The following is an 18385-nucleotide window of genomic DNA, read 5'->3' as shown; positions in this document are numbered from 1 at the left end:
CCCATCTTCCAATCTGATGAGTCCTTTGGTAGGCATTGCACAGAATTCCCTTGAATCTGCATTGATCTAGCAGAAGAATTAGCTTGGGACTGCTATTTGGATTTAAAAACGATTATTCTGTTATCATAGCAAACAACAGCAAAAGATAAACCAAGTCTTGTCTTTCCCAGCTAACAGCCTAAGACTGAAAGCCACTCACTGTCATTCATCATAACAGTAATCATTACATTACACTACAATAGCTACATAACCTTTTACTTGGGCTTTGGGATCAAACACAATGGTTTCTGTTAATGCACTCTGAATTCTTGGGCACCAAATCTCTGTCCTTGAATGGGCCTCCCTTGTCTTCCATACTGTTTTCCACACTGATAACTCATTTGAGACTATCATGTAGTGACAGATACAAGGGAAAATCAAATTATCTATCCTATGCCTCAGCCTTACCTAGACAGGATTGACCCAAATACAAGTCCCCTGGCCAGGAGTTGCTGGTGGAATTGGACAGACAAACTGTCTTACTCCTGTGTTGGCAGGAAAAAGGCAGCTGCACTTCCAAGTATTGCTGCCATGAAGGGAGTGCTACCTTAATGCAGCAGCCACCAGCACTGTTCAGGCACATGCTGAAAAACTGGCTAATAAACTGTACTCCTAGTCTAAGGACAGGTGAAGAGACTGGAACATCCCAGGCTGAAAACCCAGTATAATGCATTGTGCAAAACAGCCACTCTCAATGGCTCTGTTATCCCGGAGAAGGGCTAAAAATTAAGTGCCCTTTAAAAGCTGCAGTACAAAGCCTTCAGCCAAGAAAGCTTTTTGATGCACCATGGAAAGGATGGAAGCCAGATTATTTGCTTTCTATATACAGCCCTGGAAAGGCTGACAGCAGGACAGCAGGACACCTACTGCCCATGTTTTTGAAATGTAGCTGAGACAGCGGACTGAGGAACTGAGAGGAACACTTGGTTGTGAGATTGCAGAGACACCAGTTTGTCAGAGAGAAGACAGGGGACTTGAATAGGGCATATGAATAGCTGCTGGGGACAAAATAGTGGACCCTGAAATACTTTTTAGTCTGTCAGAGTCACAGTAAGATTGCAAAGCTAGGAAAAAGGCCAGACAAATGCAACTGAAGTGCCATTTAATTGTGTAGGCAATTACCTACTGATTGAACCAGTAAAGAGTACTGGGTGCAACAGCTCTCAGCTTTGTGTAACTACAATATTCTCTTTTGCAAGAGGCCCTAAAAAAGTCTTTGTCCAAGTCTCACAGATAAGAATTCCCCTTAAGTTCCTTTGCAAGCCCTACCCAGAATATTTTACATATTTGTTAGGTGATACTGCTGCAATTTGCTAAATACAAAGGGCTTCCTGGGTCACTGAATCCAGTCTAAAACTGCAGATACCAAGTTGATTCTTGTTACCTTTCCAGTAGTATTTCCTAATAAAAAAATACTTTATTACGTATTTTTTGAGAAAGGAAAAAAAAAAAAAGCCCTGCTGGGAAGAGCAGTGAAGTACATTCTAGAGTTTTTAAAAGCAAAAGCAAAGCAATTTGTTTTGTTCAGGCTTCTATGGCTAAAGCTTATCAAAAGCCTCTAAAGCTATCACATCTTGGATTTTTAAGTATAAGAGCCAAAGCACAGCTTGGGATCCAAATGCAATCCAAATGCTGAACTAGTTATTTGTCTGTTTTCCAATGTACTCTCTACAGTCTCAGGCCTGCAGCCCCCCCGCTTTGCAAGAGTAAATCTTCCTCAGTCATAATTGTTCAGTGTGGATTTGATCAGCTTCATGAGGACTACTCATGGGTATAAAGATTATTCATGTGAGAGGTACATGACTGAGTCCTTAGCTAAAGATACTAAGGCCTAAGGAAATCAATGATTCAAGTCTGTAAGAGACCACTACTGTATGAAAATATCTTCATTTTTGTGTTTGGTTTGCTGCTCATTAGCTAAACCAACAAGAATTACTAATAACCCCTCAAGGACAACTTGTACACAGACATGCACCATTCTGTACATATACTTCTGGGGTTTATAAAGCTTATGCAGATGCATACAGAAATTGGAGAACAACTCAAGCTACATCACCCTGCTGTCTTGACTGCTGCCATCAAGCATGCTGTCCTTCCCATCAAACACAGTCCCTGTGGATATTATGGGTGAGGGATCTTGGTATAATATTCCCAAGACACTGTACACTGGTACCTTGACTAGGACAATATCCTAAGTGTGTGGGAAGGAAGAAAACCCAAGGCAGTATCTTCCACACTTTCTGAACTTTACCTTTCAGCGGGGCAGCAGATGAAAGGGAGGAAACAGGGAATGCAGCATTGTGTGAATGCAGATTTACTAGGACAAGAGAAGGGAGAAAGATGCTAGATCCTTCCTTTCTTTCCTTGCCCAGTTAGCACCAGGCTGTGCAACCAGCGTGCAACTACAGCATATGAGTTTGGCAGTGTGCCTTTCCTTGGCTTACTCACTTCAGGACTGTGTCACCCCCACACATTCCTGGGTGGTGCCAGCTACTGCAGACTGTGAACAATAGCTGATGAAAGCTCAGCACTATTGGGGAGAAAGAAAATCTGTCCTCCATTCTGGACATCCAAATATGGATAGAGATGTTTAGACATTTGGTTCAGAAACCCGTGGTCCAAACTGCTTCTTCAATATTAAAACATCGAGGTTTTGATTTTGTTGGTTTTTATTTTTTAAAATAATGGCTATTAAAATATTTCCTATTTTTTAAAAAATCACTGCTAGAAATATTACTTGTCTTTTAAACAATACTGTTTATCACACTTCCTGCAAAATAACGCAAGTATCTAGAAAATTAAAAAAGATAACCATGTTGCCAATTGCAAATCCGAACTTGCTACAGTGGAGAAAGCCTACCTGTGCTGTAAAACACTGTATACCATCTGCCACATCTGCAACATATGTCTGCATGTCACCAGAGCCTCTTCAGGTCCTTTATGTATCCATTCCAGTTTTACTTTGGTGAAGAGTAAGCTGCAAGATGAAAAAGAATAACTCCTATTTTATTGGCATCTCATAAAGGTAGAGAATCAGTATCACTCCAGAGAGATCCTGGCAGGCAGCATTTTTACTTGCTTTGTACGTGCAGTAATAAAAGAAAACACCGTAGCACAAAACATTTCATTTGGCTCAACTTTGACTCCCCACAAGGAGATGAGAGGATTAACAATATTCCTCAGCTGCAGTCAAATCTGCGTCACAAAGCTGGCAGGATAGTGTTAAAAGCAAAGCATTGCAAAGCTAACAAGGTGAAATGTATACTGAATCTCATTTTATTTTGGACAGTATTAAAAACAGGAGAAAAAGGAATTGCCATAATGCATATGCCCAGGCTGTTTTCTTAGTCTGGCATCTTCTTACAGCATTGGCTTATATAATAAATTTCAGACAAAAAACCCAGTACACTTAACATCCACAGATAATTATGTAATGCCTCACAGGAAGGAAATGCTTTTTCTTAACCCCAGCTGGCACTCATCTCATGCCCCTAGGCAAGACAGCTGATAGCCTTGTACATTCTTGTTCTAGGTGGTGTAACTGCTGCTACTATTCTTATACCTAGAGAACACGTACTTGCACAGACCGCTGGAATTCAGCAGAATTGGGTCACACAGAGGTTAGAAGACAGATTTGGCAATGACACAACCTAGCACTTGCTGCCAGCATGGCTTTTAACACCATCCTTCACTACACCCATTTTATCTTAATTGTGAAGACGATTTATTTCTCTTATGTTAATGCAAACTTACTTTTCTGCTTTAAATGCTTGCATAAAGTCCAGTATTGACACAATTTAAATTCACTTGATATGGTTAGCAATTAATCCCCTGGAAGCACATATGTGCACATACATGTATACAACAGCTGAATGTTAAAAATCCCAAAAACAGTTTTGTGAATGCAACCTGCAGGCTCCTGAGGAATCCTAAATACTTCAGAAAGAGATAAGAGCAACTGCATATACAATATTAGAGAAGAATTTGCAGCTGAGTAAGAGATCCTTCACTTGGAATAATTAAAACTCTATTGCCAAGACAGTGTTGTGCCTATCTATAGGCATGTGCTAAAATGGCACCTCCATTTGGCCCTAACAAATGTTAGGGTGGGCATTATTTACTTAGGTTTTCTGTTTGTTTAGTTGGTTGGCTGGTTTTTCTTTGGGGGATGGGGATAGTAGTGACCAAAATATAACCCAACTGTATCAACTGCTATAGTGACGTCTGCTCATGGCTGCTGCTACAATTTGACCTGATAGAACAAGCATTCCACTGAATTTCACAGGTACAAACTTTGATGGGAAAGGCAGATCAAGATTCATAATCAAGAGAATTTGACTTTACCCTCTACTATTTTACATCCCTACTCTATATCTTTGATTTTCTTGTTACTGATGTGAGCAAAACAAATACTGGTAAGAACATCATCTGGTCTTAGAGATGCTGATCCCCTAACTGAGAGGAAACGCCTTTGTGATTTAGGTATTTGAGGCTAAAACACAGAGTGATCAAAATTTTGCTGGGATAAAGATGTAGCAGTGGATGGATGCACTACTAATAAAAAATAAATCTGAATTCAAAGGAGCGATTAGCAATGGAACTGGCTAGTGATACCTGCTGCTCTGTACTCCCAGTGAACTGGGCTCATAAGAACAAAGCTTGTTTCAATACAACAGAATATAGAATCGATCACCTGGGTATAAGGCATACATATCAGGAAGTTACACCCTGGAGTGCAATGGTATTGAAAGAGATGTGATGCTCCTGAGCAATAATGCAGTTAAAAGGTCAAACAACCTTTAGCACCATATTCAGAAATGTAATCAGGTAGGAGTGGCTATTCTTGATCAGAGAATCAGTAAGACACTTATTACAATCCTGTTTCTAGTTCTTGCTCTTTGATTCCAGAAGATGACTAAAAATGGGATATGGTTCAGAAAATGGTTATGCAAGTGATCTGAGGGCTAGAAAAATGCATTTCATCAGAGGCTTGAGGAGCTCAGTTCATTTACTTTAACCAAGAAGCAGCAAATAAATTGTTTTGCCCCAGCCTGCAAGCATCTACATGAAGTCTCTCATTGTGAGTCTTTGACATAAAAGAAAAGATACAGAGAATCTAAGAATTTGTTGGAAGCTGAAACTAGTCAAATGGAAATTCATAAGCAAATGCATTCACATAACTATCAAGGAAAATAATCTTGCAGCAACTACCTTGTGTGAACAGTTAATTCTGTAGTCATTAAAGCCTTTTCAGCAAGGCAGGATAACATCTGGAAAGCAATGGTAGTGTTCAAATAGAAGCTGTGGGTTTGATGCACAGGCTCATGAGTGAGTTTCTTTGGGCTACACTGTGCAGAGGGGTGAGACTGCGTCACCTTCCTTTTGGAAGTTATTCTACTAAAAATATTCTTCTAGTCCCAGAAACAAGCACATTGAACAATCTATGCTGTTTTAAGCATACAGAATAATTCTTAAACCACTACAAACTTTCAAAATGAAAGACCTTCTAAAACACTGTACAGCCCTCCTTGCAGCAGAAGAATGGTGGTCAAGAAGACCAAGGCCCAGAGACCAGCTGTATTACATCCCAGAATAATGCCATGCTTCCCAACATGGTAAGATATCACTCAGTATTAATTAAATAGAAGACCCTATTAACAGTCAAACTCCTGGACAGGAGGGTTACAATAAAGGCTACTTCTTTTTACATTAGTAGGGACATAGATAGCGTGTCAGCAGGCAAATAAAATCACTACATAATATCTTTATACATTGTAGGTAAACATTAAAAAGACAAAGCCAGTATTTCATCACTCTGCTGCTTACTGCTTATGGTGAGTATATGTCAACTGCTCTGGATGAAGATGCAATGTTCTATCTCAGCAGAGAGAACAACTAATGAAACTGGGGAACAAAACAGTCTCTCACAAAAACATAATGAAGCCTCAGCACAATACTATCATGAGTTGTAAGGCGCAGGCACACTGCAGGATCTTGGAGATACTATGCTGTCATGGCAATTCACCTTGGGAATAGTGTTATCCATGTTATTGTGCAGTCTTACAATGAACCAAACCAAAAGACAAATTGGAAGAATGTAAGAAGCAAGAAGAATCAAACCATACCAGTGGCAGTAGTAAACAATGCAATTAAACATGATAACTAAAAGATGGAAATACAATCAGGGTATCAGGCTGCATGCACAGTATTTTTCAGTTTCTAATAAGCTTTGTAACAGTGAAACCAGATAAGTAAATACATAGATAAAACAGTGAAGCAGTATCACTTATCTTAGTATTATAATTTTATTACTGAGCCAGCACTCTTGCTACTCATAGATCTAGAGTGTCCTATCAGTGTCTGCACACAATGTCAGGGGCATAAATAAAAATTACTTATGCACAGATCTCACCTTATTGTATTACTTAATATCATTGTACATTTGTATGATGCTTGTAGCATTAAGCAGCACAGACTTTAAAAAATATTCAACATATAAAAATAGCCCCAAGATTACCAATATAGTCATTGGTAATTCTATTAGCCTGTAAATACAAAAACAGATTTGGGCTAAAGCAAGTATATAAATGGCTACTAAATCAGCATAGGAAAACAGAGAAGAAAAATCCACAAATCATTCTTGTAATGTGTATGATTTCACCGACAGTACCAGTGGAAAATAACCAGTATTTACTCTTGATATGAGACTCCAAGCTCTCTTTCAGAAGAGATTTTCTTTTGTGCTGCATGTGGACAGTATGCAAAGGCTTTTTTTCTCTAGTAGAACATCAGGTTACTGCCACAAGCAAACACATCCATCTCTCACTCTATCACATTAACTCTGGCAAATTGAAATCTGGATATAGTAGAATTTGGTGAGACCTTAAGTTCTGAAAATTCAAAACGAATTCAAAATGAGGTTTCCCAAGTATCAAAACTTCAATAGTATAAAATATCATATCACTGTAATATGTTACACTTTGACAAAAAAGGTAGAGACTGGAATCTTGGGAGACCTACAAAAATTTTCAGAAGAAAACAAGCTGCTTCAGTTTATTTCAGAAGGCATTCAACATTCATCTTCATAAAGACTGATTTCAGTTGCTTATACTCATGATGTCTCAAGGCCTGGCCAAATACACCTATCTAGCACTTCTGAGAGTTTTCTATTTCCACATGGCCAAATGCTCAGCCTTTAAGTTCTTTAATATTACCCATGAAGAGGCATATCTTTCCTGTCCATGAAAATCTAATTACTGAGGTTTAATAGCTAATATTAATTATCAGAAGATCTCACAAGTGCATATGTGTACTATAAATGCTTATGAGCACATCTGTGGAAGTTGTAAGTTGCCATGTATAGCAATAACAAATTGACGATTTTATGGATGCTCTAGGACTTTAATACGATTTATTAATCAGATAATTATTGGGACTTTTAAAACCTGATTTAAAATGGAGTTCTTAGTATCAAATGTTGCCCTTGTACTACACATTTATACAGCATCACAGTGGGATCTGCATCTTATCACTTGACAAGCAATAAATAATGCCAGTACTGTAACAAACAGGAACACCTTCCACTCATTTCAAGGTTTAGAGACTAAATTAGGACTAATGACTATTAGGCAGTCATTTGTCTATATATTTTGCCATTCGGTGTCTGCTTAAAACCCCTCCAGTTTTTGAGAGCTTGTCAGCAGCTTCTCAAAGATCTACATGTCTTCAGCACCAGATTGGTGTTGTCATTCCCCAAAGTCTTTCATTACTTACCCAGATTTGTCGACCTACACACAAAGCTGCTGGATTATTTTGGATTCTGAACGCAAAGGAAACAAAACAAACCACCAAAACATGCAGCAGTGTATCTTAATTCACCAGACAACTGGTACATTAGCATGAGGCTACTGACCTTCTCCAGCTAATAGGTGTACTTTGTTCTTCTATTAAAGGATGGGATGCATGTGCCTGCTGGTTTGTACAGACATTTCCTTGGAGACACAAACCCAAGAGCAGTAAACACAATTCGAGTGTCTAGGTGATGGGGTGTGAAGTAGCAAAGTGCCACTGAACAGCAGAGACCAGCTCACCCTACTGTCCCTCTGAAGTCCAGATACATATTCCCACAGCAGAAACAATGAAAAGCAGGGGACTGCCCCAGCCTGGATGAGTGGAGGACCCGAGTATGCTCTCTGACTAACTGTGAGGTGTGGATTCAAATCCCCTACACTTTGATCCTCAAGAATCAGTTTCTTTAAGGTAATGGATACAAAAGGAGGATACAGATGAATACAGGACACAAACTGATCTAACAGAGCTGAAAAGAGGATGAAAGAGACAAGAAAAATGATCAAAGTTTTGGAACGCTTTTGATATATAGAGATACTAAACAGACTTCTCAGCCTGAAAAAGAGGCTGAGAGAAGAGACGACAGATTTATAAAATCATTAATAGCATGAAGAAGATCACGAAGTAAAAGCAATCTGTGTTGTTTCAAAGAAAGAAAGAATATCCAATAAGCAATGAAATTGTAGATTTTAAATGAGCAAACAAAGTGCTTTCTCACACAACACAAAAGTAAAGGGCAAAACCCATTGCTGCAGGATGCTCTGGAGCAGACACAAATATGTTCAAAAAGGGATTAGATAAATTCACAGATGACAGGTCCATCAGGGGCATTAAAGACAATCTAATGCAACCCCTGGCTCCAAAAGCCTCTGAGTCAATCTGCTGACAGAAGCAGGGATCACATATGAAGGGTAGATCATCTGCTAGGTTTCTATACACTTATCCCTGTGCATTCACCAGATGCCCTGCTGAAGCCAGACAAGCCCTTAGTTTGATCAAGAATGGCCACTCTTACATTTTGATACAGCAGGAACATGACTTCAGCTCATGTTCTTTTTATAACCAGATTGTCTATCTTGTTTTATCTGGAACTGTGGTATCTTCACAGAAAATCAGTTACTCAGTTTCCCACTTATTGAGTTTAGCTTCAGTGGTGAGTCACCTAAACAAGTAAATTAGAAAATGGATACTCTTTCATCATAACTGTTATGGTTTCATTAACCTTCCTACAGCACCTGCTAATGCCCAAGTCAAATTATGAATAAGAAAAAAAGGAGGCAAAATTGGTGAGCTGCTTTTAACCTCCTGTATTTTTGTTGATAAAATCAGCATCAAAGTTGCTGTCTTCTCAAATAACTCTGTGCTTCTTGCAGTCTCCTGACATTTAAGGGCACATTCTCTAGTTAAATTAATGCCAGCAACTCTGACTGCAACCTCCTTTTATAACTTCATGCTGTGCAATGTTATCTATCACTTTCCCAACAAAAATAAATTGATCATATACTTTTACAGACATACAGTCCTAATTTTTATGGCTCTCTGCCTAGTTAGCCCCCAATATGAACAAAAAGATAAAAACAAGAAAACTGTCACCATGCCTGAAGAATTACTGACTTCATCTTCCAAACCCAGGGAAACTAGCAAACTCAGAGCTGCCATCTTCTCCTTTATAAGAACGCCCTGCTCTGAGACCAGTCCTGCATGACAACAGCAATTCGGCTAATGTTTCTCCACAAACAATAAAGGTTACAGCACAGGGTGAAAACAACTTCCAGGGTTGTAGATTCTAGCCTATTTAAAAGTTATCACAATACAGACAATTTGCTATGCTCAGCCTCTTGGCATAAGGCACCTAGAAAGTTCTTGTTTATAGAGAAGGAGGGAAACACAAAAAGAGGTGATCAGGAAAGCTGAGAAACTGTAGGAGGAGACTGCAAAGCAAAAGCAAGGGAGCAGCCACTGGCATGGCTCAAGCTCTGGATGCTTTTTTTCTTGGACTGCCTCCTCCTGCAAGCTGAAGCTTGCACCTGATGGCAGAAGGACCTCCTGTCTGTCAGATGATGGTCCTGCCCATGGACTATGCTGCATAATTCTGCACAGACCCAAATGCCACTTCCCAAGACAAATGTGCACAGCCAGCCCAGCAACCACACGCACTTATTTCAGCATCCATGTCCAACAGATTAATTTCTGATACAGAGACCAAATACGATACTATGAATATTTATGTGGTCCATTCAGAAAGTGCACCTTAATGAAAAGGGCATCTTGTAACAAACCTCCTTTATCTGCTAAACCCAGGCTGGTTGTCACTTGAAGGAAAAGAAACAATTAACTAACAGTCCGGAAAAAGCAAGCTGATTTGCTTGAAAGAAAAGAAACAGAAGACACTGAAATTCTTTATCTTCACTTGTCTTCAGTATCAAGCCATATCTAGTCATACCCAAGAAAAGAAGGTAAAAAAAAAAAAAAAAGGTGATAAGAACTATCAAACTATTGTCTGTGTTCCTTTTACTTAAGTGATTACTTCTGAATGCCAGACTTGTGGTATTTTGGTTTTTATTAAGAAGTAGGAAGCAAATTGTTTGCAGAACTGATAAAAATGTTTGTCTCACCCAGTTACACAGATTCCTTTGGGTGATACACCTGAAGAGTTATCTTCCTCTCACCCTGATGAGGAATTGCCATCAAAACAATTTTATACTATCACAAATCATCTGTATTTCAGTCCATATCTTGCCTGAATAAAAACACAAAAATAATTGTCACAGTTTTAAGTTTTACAGCAACACCTGGGGAAAAAGTTCTCAGTTTTTCTATGAAGTGTGTTTACACCAAATTTTTATTTGCAATATAAAAATAGGTATGCTTTGTAAGAACAGTGAATTAAATTTTACCTTGTAACAATTCAGAAGATGTTAAACTGAGGTTTATTCTGCAAGTCTCCCCCAGCATTGTTTTGTGATTTTTTTTCTTCTCTGACAGAAGCCATCTACATGGAATATTTCCCATTGGACACTGTTATGAACACATTTGACCAGAGTCAGGTTTTGGGCATTCCAGGCTAGTAGCTTAGAGATTCACCTCCTATTTAATTTCAATCACAAATTCAGTAGGAGTTCAATACACAGCTTCTCCATCCAGCAGACCCAAGCCCTCCCACGAGCTCAGGTGACGCTGTGGAGCAGCATCTCATTTGTGGGTGGAAACAGACACCTATGTGGCAATGCGCAAACGTCAGCACGATCTCCAAGTCGTTCTGGGAACACGGTCCACTGTATTCCACCCACAGGGCAGCGTGGCAAATACCCAATGGCCTGGGCTGGAGATCTGGGAGAGTCACACTCCATGCCTTGTTGTCTCACGTGGCTTCTTGGCCAGTTTTGGGCAAGTTGATCCAGGTTGTGCTTTAACTCTTCCTACGCAGAGCAGATAACGGGAATGACCTTTGCAAAGCATTTGAAGAACTAGACCCTTCACTATCGCCTGCCCCATATCCTTTACATTTAATCTCTTAATACGGGTGCTCTCAACTTCAGAGTTATTTGTGGACAGGAAGGAAAGCAGGTTGAGCTCCTCTATAATTGACATCACTTCCAAAACATCTTCTCACCAGCTGAGCCTGATTCTTCAGAATTTCATCAGATGTGCCCCCTGAATAAATTCAGACAGCCCTGATTAAATAGGAATTCATTTGCAAGGGCAGAGCTGAGAACTAACCACTGGAACAACTCTTGATTTACAGAAATGGAAAAGGAAACCAAGACTAGGGTCTCTGCTGAGCAGAAATCCTCCCAGAAAAGAAAACAACATTAACAGACTAAGCTGATATTTAACATGCTGCCAATACTTCCTATCCCCAAAGGCTGCAGAATTGGATGCTTCATTTACACTTCTAAACTGTTGCATTTTTCATAAAAGCTTCTATTATGTGTAGTTTAGGCCACTTTTAGGGGAAAGGATACCAGGCCTCTGGCTCATAAAGTAACACTAGAACTCAACCTCCCAGTCACCTCAGTGTACAATCAATAACATCGTTTCCTTTTGGAAATGTATGTCTGAATCCTGATCCATGTATTTCAAACAGAGTGAAATACCTCCTAATTAACCTACTGTCAAGGTAATAACAAGTGATAGCATAATCTTATTATAGATGTATAAATTATGCAACCAAATACAGTAAAGCAGAAGCCCATAAAGGATTAATAAAACATTTCTACCCAACTCGACATATTTATGAAATCTTGCATGTTACTGATACTTGGAGCCAACACTCCGAAACTGCATCATGCCCCCACTGTATTAGTAAATTAGAACCACACAAAATCTGGCTTTCCTATATAAACAATAGGCATAAAATAAGCTTTTCTTTTTCAAACTACATTACGCAATGTTGGTAAACAGAGCTCACTCTTTCAATGATTTTTAACTGGAGCAATATAATTGATGCCACCTTTACATGGACTACTACACTAATACACTTATAAGAAATCTTCATCTTCAAGCACAAGTCCTGCTGAAGTCAACAAGAAATCAATTATTCCTCTCCTTAAAACTTAGCATATGCTTAAGAACCTTGCTAGATCCAGCCCTTTATGAGAAGAATGATCTGTGAGATTCTCTCCTAACTGCTTAACTTTGCAGAGGACAAAGTATTAACATGAGTAACACAAGGAGAGACAGAGTTTCCCAACATTTAGCACGCACTGACTGCACGTCTCAGCAGAGCTGAAGAAGTTGGAAATCAATCAGTCAAACACCACTGAATTTCACAATAGAATACTGGTTGTGGGGCACATGTGGGCATCTTTAAACCTAGGTTCTGGCTAAGACAACCCACCATATACTTATGACAGTTCAGAGGCAGCTCTTTTTACAAGATGAGATTACTCTGCAAGATATGAAGGAGTAGGTTTATATGCCAGCCTGAAAAAACATAAGGAAACACATGGTTAAGAGGTAGAAGAAGTGACAGAAATGAAGACAGACAAAAGCTCCTTCATTTCTGAAAACATCCTTTAACAAACCCAATCTCAAAAACAACTTCCAAAAAAACCCCAAACCCAAGCAAACCCACAGTATAGAGAACAAATCTGCATTTTGGTATGTAGACAGAAACCTGCTGGCTTCACCAAAGAAAATTCCAGAGAAAAAAATGGCTATTTTGCTACCATCAGGAACTGTATTTGTCTAGGCCTCCAAAGCAAAATCTCAATCTTAACTGCAGCCTATGTCAGCACCAGCTGAACACAGTTAGTGCAGGAACAGCAGCAAGAAGACACAGGAGCATGACTTTTAAAGCGGATCTAGGGACCAGTGTACAGACTCAGGTCTGTACTTTAACAGATGTGCTGAAGATCAGCTACTGCAGCTTCTCTCAGTCCTTCACTGCCATGACTGAGCTAACCCAGCAAAGCCTGTGTTACCACTTGGCTCAACACAGTACATTGACTTGGAAAAATCAGATAAAACTGTATTCTCACCACAGAGAGCGTTTTGAAGATGCATTAAATTTCCTTATAAAGTTCTTACTTTATAGTTCCTTTCCACTTTGTACAAGGCTAATTGCAGAGCCAGGACTTGTAGCCCCTAATCCCTCTCAGGTTTGAGACCATACAGATTGGCTTTGGCAATGGTGGCACTTTTTGTCATGTTGTTGCCTCCCTGCCACTAAAGCTTCCCCACAGATCTCAGGCCAGACAGCTGAAGTGATACCGTAATAGCTCTCCTTAACCATCTCTGAGACAAAAACTCAGAATATGTGAACAGCAAGGTTTGTTTCCAGCCATTTTCTTCCTAACAATTTCCCAACTACACACATCAACCCAAGGACATTGCTGACTTACAGAACCCAGTTCCACAGCTTGCATCCTTGACTCCTATTCCAGTGTCAGGTTTTCCCAGCAGAAAGCTGTGCACAGTTTAGCTGAACATGAACATAATTCAGGATTTTGCAGGCTGTATATTAAATGCGAAGCTTTATTCCTTAGCTTTGCTGTAAACTTGAACTGCACTGCTGCACGTATGACTCCAGACTTCTACATTCTTACACTGTACAAGTAAGCTGAGTCACTGCTCACAAGTAAAAATCAGCAGTCTCAACCTGTCAGAGACACCTAACAAATTTCAATTAGAACTGCCAACAAAAAATAAAAGCCTTTAGAGAAAGGTGAGAAATATATATGCATGGCAAAGAAAAAAAACAAAACAACAAATCAGAAGTAAAAAGAGAATCCATGGCAGATTGAACCTATAATCAGATTAATGGATTATTTTTCTGCAATATACTACACCCCAAGGTGACAGGCCTTCCAGATGTGCTGAGAGAGATGACACAGTATTATACAACTAAACCACTGCATATGTGATTAGAGAAAATCCTTTGAGAAAACATGCATAGTAATTACATTTTCAACATTCAAAAATATTTGGCCTTCTTTCAATAACAGTCTGAGAAAAACACCTTAGCGTAAAACTGCAAATACAATTTAAAGGCTGCCTGGAATTAACCAGGTCTGACTGTTGAAAAACAGGTTTGATTTTACAGCACAGTGCAGGTGACAGGATTACTGGGTTTTGGTTTACTTTTATGTTCTTCACCCACCCACAGAAGGCAGGTTTTTTTTTGAGACACAGTCCAGCACTTAGCAACCACTGACCTTTACAAATTTTTACACAACAGCGCTTTTAAAACTGAACTCTATTCCAAAATTTAGAGCTAACAGCTGTAAGGAAGCAGGTAAAAAGAACTAAACATTCAGGGTCTGACAGTGAGCTGAAGGTAATCAGCTCTGTTCAACTGAAATGAATGGATTTTTATCTTTTGAAATAGCTGAGGATCTGGCACTCAAGCTTCAAGTCAGAAAAGCTCAGGCAGCTTTAACTCCCTAGAAATGAGAATGTATCAAATAAACACAGAAATGAAGTTCAGGGTCAGTGCAGTTTGATCCGCTTGTATCAGCCAACTCCCTACTTTATGCCCTTAAATGAATGATTCATTTGCAGAATTCTAGCCTTCCATACATCCACAAGGATTCTGTAACTGAAAAGAAGAAAGGAACAGAAGTGATGATGCATAGCAAGCAGGCTATGCTATGCAAAAAGGCTGCTTCCAGCCTTTCACAGGGAAGAGTCCTATGCTTTCCTTTCTCCTGCGTGCAGAGAAAGTCCATGCAGAAATGCCTGCCTTGCACAGGCTGCCAGTGCTGACCATGGAGCAGCCTGAGGCCAAACTCTGCACCTCAGCATCTCAGCCAAGGAGAGGGACAGAAAGAGGCTGGACTGAACTCAGTGACATCTGAACACAATGAAATCTCCATGTTTATACAGTGTTACATATCCTGTTAACTCAGTGCAGAGCTCTGCAGAGTAAGAGATCAGAGCACACTGGGATAAATCAGAAGAGTGTATTTATAATCTGTGCCTTCTGAGAAGTTAGCAGCATGTAACAGTTTTTTCTTGAAGTAAATCTGAAGGGGAAGAACAGATATCAACCTAAAAGCATTAAGAATATTAAAACTGCTCTGTTTACCATTTACCATTAAGCATAAAAACCACTTTGCATTTATGTACGCCTTTTCTTCCCCTCTTAAAGAGCTACCATGCAAACCAGCTGCAATTCAGAGCTCACAATCTAACTTCTGTTTATTTTCTTTTCTAAGCCAACACATCCAAAATACAGGTATAGTGTTCTTCTCCATTCACACCACAGTGAGGGCATTATATTTTCATTAATATGTCCACACTCTTCCTTAAGTACCTCACTGAAAGGATATCCAAAAGCCACTGTGCAGAACTCGTACTCCAAGGCAACTGAAAGTGCTCCGGCTCACTGCTGACCTGATTGACATTTTTTCCTCCAGAAAGCTTAACAGAACCTGTCATTATGTATGTGATATATCCCACCATAATTAATTCCCTCAGGGAATGACATCCAGAGGTAGCATGGTTCAAATACATAGCACGCACCAGAAATTTGACATTTTGAAACAGACTGCCAACACCAAGATGCATCCATGGAAGAGCTGATATTTTTATTTTACTCAACTGCAGCTATATAGCATAAACTAAATCTTGTCATAAAAAGACTGGCTTAAAAACTGTTGAACCATACAGATAAAAATCAGTGCTCTTTGCTCTTGAACAGATTTGATTTGTTAGAAATCCAGAAGGTGTTTAAAATTACCACATGCCATTTAATATACGAGGAAGTAACAGCTTCCTTCAGCCTTAGTAAAAAAGCTTCAGAGCTGTAATCCTTTTTCAAATAATTACCCTGTTCACGAGGCTTCAGCACAAGATGACTCCAAGAAGAAGTAAATTGGCAGGACTGGTTATGAAAGCCTCAGTACATACCCATACCGATCTGAATGGCAATGAGAGCACTTTGCAAGTGTTTGTCAATTCAGAGGCCCAAACTGGGCTAAAATTAGAACTGAGAGAGAAAAGCAAGAGCATGTGAAAGTATCAGGTCCATTTGCCATATAAAGGGGTCTTTGAAGGCAAAAATGTAGGAAGGGTGGGTAGGTATGCCAACTGAATGAGGCAGCTTTAGCAGTGAATTATTGCTTTCACACACACAACCTGTGGTTTTGACTCAGCCACGAGCTGCTATGCTGTGTGGCTACCCAGGAAAATGAAGCCACGTGTGGAAAAGGGAAAGTTAGTGGCTGGCACGAAGAGCTAGGATAGTTCACTGCTACCCTGTACCTACAAGTATCTCGCTTGCACAATTCCAGGACACTATCCTTCCTCAGGATAACTGCAGTGCTTCCTACCCACAGGTCAAGGATATCCTGCATCAGCGTGTATGAATGATTTTTGCCAACAGAAATGGCAACATCAAACCCACCACCCTGACAAAACAGTACTGCAAATTACATCCTTAAGGTCAATTCCTGTACAGAGTATTCAGAACAACACTCAATAAAATTCCTGGACATCTTTTTCCTAGAGGCCCTAGAGATATTAGTAAAAGAAGAGACATGTGAGTTGCAGTGCACTTTTAGCATAAATGAGACAGAGAAGGAATTAATTTGGAGAAACATCAGCTCTGCTGGAAGCTGACAGATTCCTAATGCATCTGATTTGTTGACTGCTTATGGGATGATTAATTTTTTCCCAGTGTTTTTCTTCCATTTTGTTCCTTATTTATAATGAGGTTCTACAGTAGCAACATTTGACAGATTTGACAGAGATACTAGCTTTGTCATTAAATTTTCCCCAATACCTTTCTCCTCCTATTCCAAGTCAAGATCACAGCTCTATCTGTCAGGTCTCTCCAGGTATAAGTTTATTTTTCATGTAATACCTGCCATTCAGTCAGCATCAATGCAGGGTTTTTCATGAGATCCCAGCTACCCAAACACCTTCACTTCTCCACTGAAAACTAAATAATAATGTGATGTGTTTGACTGACCCAAATCTGCTGAAGTCTGTTTCAGTAATCCCTGCAGATCTATACACTTCAGATTGCCATCTCGGTTTGCTGTTTCCAATGGATACAATTTCTGGTATTTATGTTCAGGACTACAACCAATGGACAACTGAAGCCTCAAAGTACAAAAATACCACTTCTGCAAAGCTGCTGCATCACAACCACCACAGAGCATACAATGCCCAAGCCCATAAAAGCTACCATGGAGACACTATTTCAGTTGTAAAACACATCATCTACTTGGTTTGCTCTGTAACACAGTTCTGTAGGAGTTAACACAGCAAAGACCACCCTGGGAAATGGATTAAACCACTGAAACATTTTGCCTCGATGTAAGCTGTATGTTCTTCTTGTTAAAGCAGCTAATTGCACTGACAGGGCAGCCTGATGTGGCTTGGTACAGCTCCATCCCAATTAAAGACACCACATTCCACTGTGGGCAGCATCTGCAGGAACACACAAAGGCTCTGCTCACATATACCAGCCCTCCCTGGATAAACAACACAACTGTGTGACTCCCTGTACAAGTGTGAAAAAACAGCCAGGGCACTGGACTCATCTCTTCCTCTCCTCTCCCACGGGCAGGGCATCAGGACACATCCACTTCGTAAATTTTTCTTTTGCTGCCATAAATAAAAGTTAAACTTACCTTGTCAAATGAGTCATTCCATGGTTTATTATTGCTACTCAGGAAGCAGGTCTAAATTACAAGAGTGGAAGAAATACTATGACTACTCTAAATTGTGTCACTGCTTGGTTCCTCAGACAATTTTTCTCAAGTTTAACAGCACAGACCATTCCCCAAAGCACCTATGAATACATTTTTTATGAGCATGGTGGACTGGTAGAAGGAGAAAGCTTTCAGGCCCTTGTACCCATAGAATGGAGCTATACCAACTACTGTATTGCTGTTTTCAACACTACCACCATCCTGCCCGGAACTGTGATCTACAGCTTTGGGAATTTTGTTCTAGAAAAACCCAAGGGATGAACCTGTCCAATCCACACACATTAGTTTGTTGACCACTGATTACAAGAACACTTATGCAGAAGACACCATGC

At 39.7% G+C, this 18385-nt stretch overlaps 1 protein-coding gene across 13 annotated transcripts in view; it reads right to left on the bottom strand.

The window, feature by feature from the left end:
- TTC7A (tetratricopeptide repeat domain 7A) overlaps positions 1-18385 on the bottom strand; it is a 210675-nt gene that overhangs the window by 96452 nt on the left and 95838 nt on the right. For all 13 annotated transcript variants that reach the window (XR_004417261.2, XR_004417262.2, XR_004417264.2 and 10 more), the window contains one exon: positions 2900-3016. Coding sequence is in view for 8 of the 13 variants with exons in the window: in XM_033053680.2 (XP_032909571.1) it covers positions 2900-3016 (117 nt within the window). In the remaining 5 variants the exon portion in view is untranslated. The remainder of the gene's footprint in view (positions 1-2899; positions 3017-18385) is intronic.

The sequence above is a fragment of the Catharus ustulatus genome, chromosome 3 (genome assembly GCF_009819885.2).
Source record: "Catharus ustulatus isolate bCatUst1 chromosome 3, bCatUst1.pri.v2, whole genome shotgun sequence".
NCBI classification, from domain to species: Eukaryota; Metazoa; Chordata; class Aves; order Passeriformes; family Turdidae; genus Catharus; species Catharus ustulatus.
Note: the sequence above shows the minus strand (reverse complement) of the source record. Positions and strands in the feature narration are given on the sequence as shown.